General features: G+C 41.6%; 1 protein-coding gene across 3 annotated transcripts in view; it reads left to right on the top strand.

Moving 5' to 3' along the window:
• The window catches only part of LOC308092460 (homeodomain-interacting protein kinase 3-like), a 36,167-nt gene that overhangs the window by 9,291 nt on the left and 13,389 nt on the right, over positions 1-13,487 (top strand). For all 3 annotated transcript variants that reach the window (XM_080438368.1, XM_080438369.1, XM_080438367.1), the window contains exons 5-9: positions 7,775-7,898; positions 11,558-11,677; positions 12,211-12,297; positions 12,446-12,630; positions 13,239-13,404. In XM_080438368.1, coding sequence (XP_080294494.1) covers positions 7,775-7,898; positions 11,558-11,677; positions 12,211-12,297; positions 12,446-12,630; positions 13,239-13,404 — 682 coding nt within the window. The remainder of the gene's footprint in view (positions 1-7,774; positions 7,899-11,557; positions 11,678-12,210; positions 12,298-12,445; positions 12,631-13,238; positions 13,405-13,487) is intronic.

Here is a 13,487-nt window from a genome sequence, read left to right as displayed (position 1 = left end):
TTTTAAGATACTGACAGGATCTGCAGCCAATGCAAAGCACACCTTGACTTTTCAGCTCACACAATTCATGCATTCTACTGTAAGGCTCTATCAGAGCAACACAACAGGACATGAGGTCCAATGTCTGCTGGTGGCTCGTAAAGTAGACCCAATGAATGAATGAAATACTGCTTTCTTTACATGGATCTGATTCTGAATAGTTAAAATCTGAGTCGCAAATCAAGAAAGTGATATTCCTATTAGAATTTTTAAATGAGAATTCTACCTCTTAGAACAACTACCAACTAGAACAACTTAAAATCACATTCCTGGTTTGGGTTTCTGCATTGAAGCCAAGCCCAGATCTCTCCACCCTCTGGGTACAGCCTGTTTGCTACGGAGAATGTCAGCTACTTTCCAGGCCTGCCTCTCTCAGACAGACACGGGAAATGTTGAACCCCAGTTGTTGCATAACGTAAAGGCCCTGCTCTGCAGATGACCTGATTAACTGTGTGTGAGTGTTTACCGGACCAGACTGAGATCATAGTGTTGTTTAAAAGGGGGTAGCTATTGAAGAGCAGGGAGGTCACCGAGGACATGGAAGACTGGGAAAGAATGTCGCGTGTAAAGCACACATTTAGACACAGGAAAAAAAACATTCAGACATTCCTTTGTGTGTGTGTGTGTGTGTGTGTGTGTGTGCATATGCATGCTGACATGTGCCCATGTGTCCATTCAGCAGCCGCAAAGGGTGGATACTTTGGCTAATGTTTGTTACAGAATGTACTTTCCCTTTGGCTAGCACTCCTCACTCATTTCAGTAACATATTTTCAGTAGTAGTATTCCGTGAAAGTGATGCAGAGAAATTGCTTAACCCTAGCTCCATTCCACGGGAAAATGTTCAAATAAAAACGGTACACCACACACAGGAGGTTGCATACTCTCATGCCCTTACTACTTCGTCTCTGTGGTTCATGAAAGAGTTATCTAATCTCTGTTCATCCAGGAAAGGCGTAGAGTGTATTTGTCATCTACATTTGTCGGTGTGTGCACACAGGATGGCACCCTGTGTCGGTTGACCAGTTGTTCTAAGCTTTTGATTAACATTTTCGCCACGGGATCTGTAGTCACAGTTGTGTTCCCATTATAGCGTGGATAGACAGTGATTCCATGGTTCTATCGAATCTGTAGTGGTGGTCCCATAGCCCAGACAGTGGGTGGGAAAGTGTGTGTCGACTAGTTGTCTATAATTTAATTATTTTAATGAGTACCGATTAGATTCAACATAATCTAAGATAGGTTAAAAAAAAGGAAAAATAACATACCGGTACTTATTCTTTATACAGTATGTATGAAACATTAAATAGACAGTGTTTGAAGAGACTTTTCATCACTCTGTGTTTGTTTCATGGACATGACAGAAGATCTTTAAGCAGTCAAACCTCCCTGTCGTTCCTTCAACCCTTTGAAAAAGTTGGGTTGTTTGTCGGACAAGTGATCAGCAAAGTTTGTGTTTCCTGCCTTGCCAAATACACCATTTGCACAGAGAAGCAGCTGTATTTAATAACTGGCCTTTTTCATTCACATCCAAAATCACATTCAAATCCAAAATGTCACCACATTTCACTTCATTTATCAACGAGCTGGGGCGTTATTGGCGGTGCTACCGTCTCTTTCCACTCAGTTTACTGGACAGAGCTCTGCTCTACACCAGTGGTTTTCAACCCTTTTCATATCAAGGACCAAGGATCATATCAAAATAAACATTCTTTAATTAAGTAATGCAGATGTTTAACAATAATTGAACTCTTGAGAGAAATGAAACGGTCCATTTGGTTCATTTTACACTCATGAGTTAAAGATCTATAAGGGTCCATTTGGTTACCAAATCTCCATCATTTAGCTGGGGACCACCTGGAACCCCCTCAAGGACCACTGGTGGTCCCCGGACCACTGGTTGAGAACCACTGCTCGATACCGATGCTCTGTCACATGGACTGCAATTCATATTACAAACTCAGTCGGGGTGGCTTCCTGGTACATCACTATTGCAACGTCACGGCTGTTTGTGCTGTTCTTAAAGAGACGGGTCCCCATTTACCAGATCAGTCATTTGCTTATATGAAAATGTAAACATATTTTGAATTGTACCTTTAAAAAAAAAACTTGGATACCATGGTACTGGTTCATTCCCAGTTTACCATGCAACACTAGAAGAAACAGAACTCTATGTCTCCTCCCTGTGTCTGCTGATGTTGCATAACATCTCACTCACTTCAGCAACGCTGGCCTGGCCTGTGTACGAAGAAATATTCTGGCCAGAACCACTGGCCACACAACTTAGAAACTTATAATCCAGTGTGATCTAAATTGAAGTGTGCATAGACAATTCTCTGTATGTGTAGGAAGGTGTCGGTGCACTTAGGCTATTATGGCATATTCTTATCTACTATTGGGTGTTATGTAATATCTGAATTCCTAAGTGGACGTATGTGTGTGCGCGCACGTGCTCTCACTCAGGATGTCACCGTCTGACCACAGACGTTATCAGCAAGGTAGATAGAAGGGATAGAACTCTGTCTCCACTCCTGGTCTGTACTGACGTTGCATAACATCTCCCTCATTTGACTTCCACTGGCCTGGCCTGTGTAGGAAGACATATTTCAGCAGAAAGACTTGCCAAACTGCCATATTGACCTACAGTATACCTCCCAGTGTGATGTCTGCCCTTGCTGTGTTTTTGTTCTTCATTTGAATAGCCTCTATGATACTATATTAGTCCGATTTGAACCCATGAGTTTGTGAGTACACGGTTTGCTTCCAAGTTTCTGTGATTAAAAAGTTTGCAGGCCAAGACGGGTCTTTGTTTATCAAAAAACGAATAACAAAATTATACAACCCAGTTTCAAAATGTGTAGGTTTACCCAGTATTTAGTGAGGCCTTGGATTGAGCTCTGCAAAAAAAAATAATAATACAGCACTTAGTCAACAGCATGCCTAGTTAAAAAACAGTTTATGGAGCAATGGCCCTTTGTTTTGTACTGCATCTGAAGTTCATACACGCTGTGCATGTGTAAAACAATTGGTATGACTTTTTTGTTTCACCAAAGTTCTCTGCTGGACTAAACAATCATACATAAGTACTGTAAGTCCTTGAAAATGCCCATTCCATGGATTATTAATGGAAAATTAGTCAAAAATATACATTATTTTACGCATCCAGGGGCATTTTTTCAAAATACGTTGATTAGATTTGTTATGCATCCAGTTTTTGGAGCTGCTTTGGGAACCCATTTTAATCTTCCCAAAAAACTAAAATGCACATTCTGTAACTTTTTCAGTAATAATAGCTATACAGCACAATTTATAACATTGTTTGTAGTGTTATGTTATGTGTAAGTTGATCTATAAGGTACACTACAGGGAATGTCCTTCCGTCTTATGTCCAAAGTGCCGCTCACTCCCTCCGTGGCCCATCCTCATCCAGCCCAGGCCATAGAAAACACTGCATAATGTGTGAGTTTAGCTGATTTTCTCAGGCAAATTATAGGCATTATTCAAGCAATTTTATTTATACATCTAGTGCAAATCTTTAGTATTTTTTTCAGCCTTAAGATGGACGTTGCTTGTAGCAAAGTAAACAGAATCCAGAATGGCATAATGTATTAAGAGTCCGTCTCAGAGCTGGCCTCTATCCCTGTCTCTTACCCCGTAGCCATTCACTTAGTACTGGCTGGAGACCAGTTTGATGCTACGCAATGCTAAGCAGTGCTGGCCAAAACTATGCTCTAATTGTTCCATTTCTTAGGACACTTACTAAACATGCAAAGTATTGGAGCAAGTGAGTTTTGCAGATTTCTTTTGGTGTTTTTTTTGTTGTTGTTGTAAGCTCAACTCTTCTAGATAGAAGGGAAGGCCCTCTTCAAGGCCTATTCATTGCATGTCATGCTCTATTGCAGAGTTGCCATGGTAGCCATGACACAGCAAGCCTTGGTGAGGTGACTGCTCTGTTCTGCGGGGGTTGGTGACGTAAAACCACCTCTCACAGAGAAAATGGAGCGCAGGGCTATGTGAATAATTCAGACAAGCAGATCAGGTGGAAGGAAAGAGGGCTATCATCTTGGCATGCATTGAGATTTTGGGCGGCTGTTACGCTTCCCTTCATCATGGTGTGATTACTTTGTGACAGAGGTGTTCCTTTACACTCGCAGGTAGTGGCCTAGTGTGACTGAACATTAATCTATACAGGTTTGTTTGGCTGTTGGTTTGTGTTGTGGCGAGGCCAATTTGGGATGAGCTTTACAACACAAAGTGCAAATATGCTATGATTCTATTTGGGTTCTTAGGCCTGATTTTTTTTTATTTATACTTCTAATACAGCGTGAGTGCGGAACCAAGTATAAATCAGGTCTTTAAACTTGCTTTGCCTTAGTTGGTGTTGCGAAATGAAGCATAGGTTAAGAAATGTAAATACTGTGTGTGAACATATTGTTACCTTTAGGAATCCTGGGGCCCATTACACCTGCCACCTGTGAGGTCCAACCATGGTCATCTGGGAGGCCATGTCTGCCTGAGGGAGGTCTAACCTACTTCTAAGGCGACGTCTCGTATAGCCTACATCATGAATAATTTGTACTACTGCTAACACACCTTTTGAAACGGGTGGACACATGGCTCTTGGATCAGTGATGTAGCAAGTAACGGTACATATTAGAGCATTCAGTTGTATGGCTTCTAGCTACTGAATCGGAATCAGCTTTATTGTCACCTCACAGGTTTACAGAAGTAAAAAGGTGGGTGAAATTAGTTTTTGTGCATAGTTCCCATCGTATAGGCCTCTATTGGAAGAAGGGGGGGGGGAAAGGAGATCAAACAAGAGAACAAAAAAAACAAAAACAAGTTATCTACATATTTACACATGGTACCTGAGATAAGATATAAAGGTGTGTGAGCATAGCAACAGATATATACTGTGCAATGTGTGCATGATATACTTATGGATGTTAAGGTGCTAGAAAACACAACAAAAAAGACAAAAGTCAGTGCGTTGCGTTTACTGAAGATAAGGAGAAAATGTGTGAATTCAGTTGGAGGATAAACTTTGCCTTCTGACTAAGAGTGAAACTCGCGGTGGTCTCTTGACATGCATGACCAGTTATCCCTCAGTCAGTTCTCACACTGAAGCTGTACACAGAACTGGGTCTATTCAGCCAATGCGATGTGATGTGTAGAGTTCTTTGCTTGTTTTGGCTACAGGCGTTGAGGTGTTTGGTTTACATCCTCAAACCCCAGTCCAGTCACTTGGCATACTCCTGTTGAACAACCCTAACACACACACAGCCAGTGTGTGGGTATCCATCTTACTTGAGTCTCAACACGGCAGTTTAATTCTGCAAACCCACCCACCAGAATGTGTGTGTGCATGTGCAGGATTATGCACACACATGCATGGTTTGTGGACTGGTGGGTTGTTGCTGCGGCTTGTATGACTAGCAGTTGCACTGGCGTTACGAGCAATATGGCATTATCAAAGTCTCTTTTAGTCAAAGCGCAAACATGCATTTTGTTTTGCAATTGACCAATAAACGCTAACCAGCCCCCAAACAAGTGTTTGTGAAGTCTGAACAGTTATTTGTCTCTTAACAGAACAGGTTTATGCCAATATTTATACCACATTATAAAGGTCTGGTAGTGTAATGAAAAACATTGAGGTGACCTTTGATTAAAGACACATAGGTTTTAACTCATTTATGATTGAATGCATTTCCCTGCATTGTCCTTAGTTATCGTCACTGTCGGGCTAGCCTGAGGCTACGAGCTCAATCCATGGTCTTGAAGGGCGGATCCAAACACAGCCGCCCGGATTTGTGCGTGGCTTCCTATTGCTTCACCAATCTATGTCCCCGCCTCCCCTCCCCTCCCCCCCTCGGCCTGTGCACGGAGCACGCTGACGTCACCAAATTTAGAGCGACGCCCCTCTGCACTCTGATTGGTTAGGAGATAACAAGGTCCAAGACCATCGTTCCTGCATGGCTCCCCCAGGCTTTTTTTCTTTTGTAACAAAAAAAAAAGCCTGGGTTTCCGAGGCTACTGTCGGGCAGAAACCTCTCCATATTTCATCGTCTTGTTTTTTTCCATAAATGAATGCCGTACTTCATCATACAAGGGTGTTGCACAAATGTTGTGAAAATAGCAGATCTACAAGCTCACAACGCATTTCGATGCTACGTGTTGTCAGCTTGCCGGCTATTTTCACTATTTTAAAATGTTCAAAATGATGATATAGGTTTTGAAACGGTTTTCTTTTACGGTTTTCCACCCGACTGCAACCTTATTCTATATGTTGTCCAGATCCCAGATTCTCGAAGTCATAGACTCTATCCATAACCAGTAACCGTAAAACAGTATTATCAGGTTCTCTAATTCAAATTCAAATATATAACCTGACTGGTCAGGTCATGATGATTTGGTGTGGGAAAAATGTTTTCCCCCTTAAGTTTCACTCAATGCATGCACATTTAGTAACACCACAAGCCAAAATGAAAAAGTACAGCTTGTACCAAATCTCCCCACCTCCTCTTCCTTTAAACAAAAAAAAACGCCTGTAAACTACTTTCCACAGTTGAGGTTAGTGAGATCTTGTGTGATAACTTCATCTTTAGTCGGGGCCGGGGGGTGGTATGTATGTACAGAATGTGAAATGGATTGTTTTTCCTTAGAAAACACAACAGTCTATTTTCTTAAAAACTCTATTGGTATTTGGAGTCCAGACTATGTTGTAATTATGCTAGTTTTGTCAGTGTTTTCTCTTGGCAGCCCACCAGGGTGTTTTTTTTTTCTTTCTCTCCTAAGCCTGCCTAATGACGATGTGAAATGTGATATATTGTATCTTTTCCTTGCATAAGCATTTGAATGGGAACAATTTGTGCCTGTCCTCAGTTAAGACCTGAGTGAGATCCTGAGTGTAGCTATTATGTTTCCCTCTATAGGTGGCTGTGTGCCTTTCACTTCCCAGTGGCTGGGAAGGAATGCCCATCTTATTTGCGATTGTACAACCTTAGCTTCATTAAAACCCAGCAACAACCTGAGTTTCTGTCTTAAACTCCTTAAAGAATTGTTCCCTAATGCTGAACCGTAAATGTTCTAAGCAGATTTTTCCCCTTCTCCACACGTTGCACAACTCAACACTTCCTTCTCTTTGAGGATCCACAGGAAATGGCAAATGCTAACTTCCTCCTCCAGCTGAACGAGGACGCAATCTATGTACTGTTGCATAAAATAATGGATTTATTGAATGCATTGTGACTATGCATGTATGTATCTGTGTACTCACCAGTTTTGGCCCAGTTTGCCAGCCCATACTGTTGTCATATTATGGTCTTGTGACCACTTATTGCTTGGCAACCACTGTGGTCGTCACAGCAGGCGTTACTATTTACAGCAAATGTTGCTTAGCCCCACATTGTTTTGCCCAGATCTAATAGCCCATTGTATTTAAACGATGCCTCACACCATGCTGCAAGATTATTATTCCCATTACTAGAATTGCATGAGTTTCTTTGTAAGAGTATCACTCTTCCGTCATCATTAATAATAGTGCTGCATTAACATCATATGAGTCTAATGTAAAAAGAAAACCCACACAAGCCTGTCTTTGAGAGGACAGCCAACTCTGATCTAAACCCAGAATCCAGGGATCCAAGCCCTCCTTTTCTGGAACACATGAATTGTGCCTCTTAATTTGCTGCTACAACTAATCTGTCTTTAAATCTCTCCTCTCTTTGCTTTGTGCAGGGCTCCTGAGATCATCTTGGGTCTGCCTTTCTGCGAGGCCATAGACATGTGGTCACTTGGCTGTGTTATAGCTGAACTTTTCCTGGGCTGGCCCCTCTACCCCGGAGCACTGGAGTATGACCAGGTAATACACCATGAGAGAGACAATGATGCCCTGTAGGGGTGCAACACTTAGGCGACCAAATCGATTTAATTGATTATAAATCATAATAATCATTATAATATCAATTTTGATTAAATCAATCCAAAATGAAGTAAGTTAAAGACTTTTATTTATTTATTTATTTATGTACTTCATTGGGAGTTGGGGTGCAAAACCATCCAAATCTGTGCTTTCAATTCTCAAGTCTCCCCGTTCGCAATAACAGTAATTCAATAACGTTAGCAGCAAGTTGATTATGTTGCTAAATCTCCATTTTGTTATTGCTCTCCGGGGTGCTCTATGGACGGTGTATGTCTGAAGTTCAACAAATCCTGTATAAAATCAACCGAAGGCTAATCTGCGCCAAAGCGAAACAGGAAATTGTCCCTGCGATTATTTTCCCACAGGAGAGTGCAGTCTAAAGTATACCCCTGGGACTGTGAATGGAGTCCCTCCTAGTGAGAGGGATTGTGTGTGGGTTTGGGAAAAGTAAGAAAGAAAACAGTACTTTCATAGACCATGTTAAGATTACCCCCTGCTTATGGATATTATAGGCAATTCATGGGAATTTAAAAGATGCAAAATTAGAATTTTGTTCATTTTCCCCTAACCCACTAAGATGTGAATATGAGCTTTGTGCTGACTTCAGTGGGGTGCCACATTTTATGTGAACAACAGTAGCTGGCAAGTTTGAACAGTCATCAGTCTGAGGCAGTGGTTGTTCAGAATTTGTTGAGCACAGAACTCGGATGTATCTCTGGGCTCTGCCAGGACAAACACACATGCATACACACGTACATACGCTCGCACATACTGTACATAGAGGTATACACACACATGCACACAGTGAAACCAGTGAGCCCCCGAAAGAGCGCTAAACCATGCCAAGGCTCGCTCCAGTTCCACCCTGCACAGCAAAATGTATTTATAAACATAAGCCTGATGGTAGATATGTGCATGTGCTCACAGAAATATGCACGCACGTGTGCTTGCGCATGCACACACACACACACACACACACACACACACACACACACACACTATGGTGAGTGTGCAGTGCATCATCAGCAGGTTCTTAGTCCAGTATTCTCTGGCCTTTCTGAGCATTTGTTCAGCGCTGTAACCACACACACACACAGAGTTGTATTAAAACAAATCGCCAATGCTTTTCATCACTCACTCCTGTTTTGCACTCATCACACTCTGACTTTAACCAAACACAGACATTTATTTTACTAGACACTCACTAGACACTGGCCTCACTGAGGAAGTGAGAGTTTGTGAGCCTGAGGCAAGCGGAGGGTGGATCTACCACATTCTTCCAGTCATTATAGACGTCCTGATCAAAAAGCCAACTAAGCCTTGTTTGGCTGTGAAGCAGTGTATGAAACTAGACTACGGTTTGGTATTTAGGCTGGGAAACAGAACCTGCAACCTAAACCTAACCTTTCTGTGGAGACATGTCATAATTTAACTGTAAATCAGTTAGCTTGACACTGTACGCCATGCCCAGTGGGGTTGGGCTTCTCACAGAGAGAGAGATCTGTACTCCAGCTGAAAACATCAAGAAGAAAAAATAACTTTTGGGAATATTTACTTGAAAAAAGTCTATAAATCCATCTAAATGCATAGGTTATCTAACTCCTTATATGTGCACTAGACGGTAGCACAGGTCCCAAAAATTGAACCCGTTCTGAAACGGACCCGAGAATAATTGGACCCGGTCCGAAATGGACCACAAACGTGTTCCACACAGATGACGTTCCAACTTCCAACTTAGCTTTTTTGTTTGTGTTTCAACAGGTTTTCTTTCACCTCGCTAAAGAAAACCTCCATGGTGTTGAACAGTCAGTGAACACTGCACTTGAGATTGGCTGCGTTCCAATCGGCTGTTAACTTTAAATGTGGCTAATTCATTATGTGAGAATAAACTATATGGATTTCCGAACGTAATGACAACACATATGTTGTAATTATGAGTTTAATATGGAAATAAAGCTGACCGGGTCTATGCCGGTCTATCCAATTCAGACTCACTACCCGAGACCCGCAGCAATTCTAATAGTTCTGATGCGTACCCAAGGGACATGTAAATATTTTGGACCCTCTCGGGTAGGGTCTCGGGTTTCCGGTTCCCGGTGGACTCGTGCTACCTTCTAACGTGTACGCATATCAAGAAACATACCATGCCCTGAGAGCATAGACCACACCTATACAAATAAAAGACTGACTTGTATTTTTTATGATGCACCTTTTCTGCAGTCTGTATGAAGGTTGCAGAGTATGGGCCCTCAGTGACTTTAATTAAATTACATGAATTCACTATGATGTGCAGCGTTGTGAGACTCATCATAGTGATAATTAATTGCACATCATTTAGATGGAAGAAACTCTACAAAAAGATATTCTTTATAATCGTATTTACTGTACAAAGAATCACACTTTTAATATAGGGTTGACCTAAATGCTCTGAAGCATCATTTGTTGCCATGGTAAAACCAATATTGGAATGCTTTCATGTATTTCTTCACGCCTCACCCCCCAAAATATCCCAGGAAATAACTCGACATAATTCATCAATGCATCAACATTAATGATTTTGGTAAGACTTTACATTAAGGTTGGGTCTATAATGCGTTTTAACCACATTTATAATGCACTTATAAGGCATTATGCATAAAAACTTATAAAAAGGTTTATGAAGAATTATAACTTGTAAAGATATAATTTATAAATTGTAATAATATAATTTATAATTGCTGGACTGGTCATAATGTATTATAAACTCAGTGGAACAGCACATTAAAACTCCCAGGTAACGCTTTACTTAAAGGTCGGGTCTATAATGCATTATAATCACATTTATAATGCATCATAATGCACTTATAATGCTTCATAACACTCGTTATAAATATTTATAATTATGCGTAACTTATAACAAAGACACTTATCTTTTCAAGTTTGGAGAAGAACGAGAGTACAATAGCACTCCATTGTTAAAACACAAACACATTAAAACGGGATCTGCCTGACTCAGGCAGTATATGTATACAGTATGTACGATATTTACAGCACATGCAGTCTTGGCAGAGTAGTAAAGGTTGAAGTGCAGGCAGGGATATAACCCTGCACAATAAATAACCATGTACAGTAGCTTATAGGCTGCCATTTGGCTAAAATCCAAAAAACTAAATGTAAACCATTTACATCATGTGTTCCCTTATGTTCTTCATGGAACAACCGGAATTGTCTTGTACCAAGGGGTTCTCCTCAACCTTTGACTGTAAGAAACAGTTGTGTCCCCTCTCATGGTTAATACACCACAAACTTGCCAATGTAGTAATGGAGATGCCGTTGTCTCTGATTTTGGTTGGTTCATCTGAACACAAAAACACGTTGAAATACAAATGACAAATGTATTCAATCTATAAAAATAAAATCTATAAATCTAAAGTTTTTCTGAATGTAACTTCAGAACAGCAAGAGAATGAACGCTCTCTCCCTCTCTTATTACCCCTCCCCACTATCACCTCATTATGTCCGTCTGTCTCGCCTCGTCCTGTCTCTATCTCGTCTCGGCCCCCCTTTGTCAATCTCTAATTCTCTCTCTCTCCTTCTCTCCCCCCTCCGTGTGTGGTCAGATCCGGTACATCTCTCAGACTCAGGGTCTGCCTGGAGAGCAGCTGCTCAACAAGGGTACAAAGACCACTCGCTTCTTCTGTAAGGAGTCTGACTCTCCCTACGCCTCCTGGAGACTAAAGGTATGTGAACATAATTACAGCAACATGGGAAATGCGTGCACACACACCCCTACTGTTAGGCCTGTTTACATTTCACAGTCCCTTGTAATTTTCATTCCGTATGATTTAACATGCAACTGGTTCCATAATAGGCCACCACCATACCTAACATGCAACTGGTTCCATAATAGGCCACCACCATACCCCACACACACACACACACACACACACACACACACACACACACACACACACACACACACACACACACACACACACACACACACACACACACACACACACACACACACACACACACACACACACACACACAAAGTATACAAAGTGGTCTATGACCAAAAAATAAAGGAGCCCAAAACTGAGAAAAGTCCAAGAAAATCCACTGTTGAAGCGCAATAAATGCATGATCTTTCCAAAAATCAAAGAGTTATCATATTAAATAATAGTGATCTCAATATTGACAAAATAATCGTGATAATGATTTTTGCTATAATCCAGCGGCCCTAATCTGAATATTTGTGCTGTCCATCCAGTCAACAGAAGACCATGAGAAGGAGACGGGACTGAAGTCCAAAGAGGCCAGGAAGTACATCTTCAGTTGTCTGGAGGACATTGCCCATGTGAGTAGATCATGGACTGCTACGTATCATGGTCTCATGGGTATATTTATTTGGACAGCCCATTAGTTGTAGGCCCGAGAAACCACAAAAAAAACATGTTTTTCTTTTTATTAAACTGTATCTCTGAATTGATCTGGCACTCTCTCAGGTGAACTTGGTGCTGAGTCCTGACAGTGGTGACGTGCAGGTGGAGAAGGCCGACAGGAGGGAGTTTGTCTCTCTGTTGAAGACCATGCTGCTGCTCGACGCCGAGGACAGGACCGTTCCGTCCGATGTCCTCGGTCATCCTTTCCTCACCATGACTCATCTGCTGGACTACCCGCACAGTAACCAGTAAGTTAGATACAGACACTGACTGACGCGTGCACCGTGGTGTACGCAAAACAAAACGCATGCGTGACACGTTCTTAAGCAGTCTTTTATAGTAACCAATTAAATCAAGAGGAAAGAGTCCAGTCTCCCGCTTACTTGCTGCGGCACGTCCTGCGTCACCCTCTTTGCCCTTTCAGTGGTTCCGAAGTGGTTTTGCATGCAGTCACGTTCCATTGACTTTGTCCTAGGGCTGGGTGACGTGGACAAATATCTTATCCTCTCTCAATATCTCTTATCGATATTGTGGCAATAATTTCGTAATGTGATTATAATGTTTTTTTTTTCTTTACAAATTGTGAAATGGCAAAAATAGCCGATCTATAAGCTCATAACACATCGTAATGTAACACTTTGTGAGCGTCTAGATCGGTTATATTTTGAAATATTTGAAAGATGGGGCATAAGTGATTAATACTAGGAAAAGACACCACTTATGACATTATCAGAATACTACAATATCCAAAATCCCAGATGATATCTAGTCTCATATCACGATATAGATATAATATCGATATATTGCTCAGCCCTACTCAGTCCTCCTCTGTGATTCACTGTCTCTCCTCCCCTAGTGTGCAGTCATGCTTCCACATCATGGACATGTGCCACAATCGACCCACCAGCTCCCTGTACGACGCTGTGAACCACAACACGGTTCAGTTCTCCAGACCCCCACCCGCCCCTACCACATCGACTGTCCTTCCTATGGGTTACAGCACCATGCCAGTACACTCTCAGGTATTGTGTGTGTGTGTGTGTGTGTGTGTGTGTGTGTGTGTGTGTACGCGTGTGTGTGCATAGTTTGCTGGCAGAGAAAAGCA

The sequence above is a fragment of the Gymnoscopelus braueri genome (assembly GCF_963280865.1).
Source record: "Gymnoscopelus braueri genome assembly, chromosome: 9".
NCBI lineage: Eukaryota > Metazoa > Chordata > Actinopteri > Myctophiformes > Myctophidae > Gymnoscopelus > Gymnoscopelus braueri.
The sequence above is the reverse complement of the archived record's forward strand: the minus strand, read 5'-3'. Positions and strand labels throughout refer to the sequence as shown.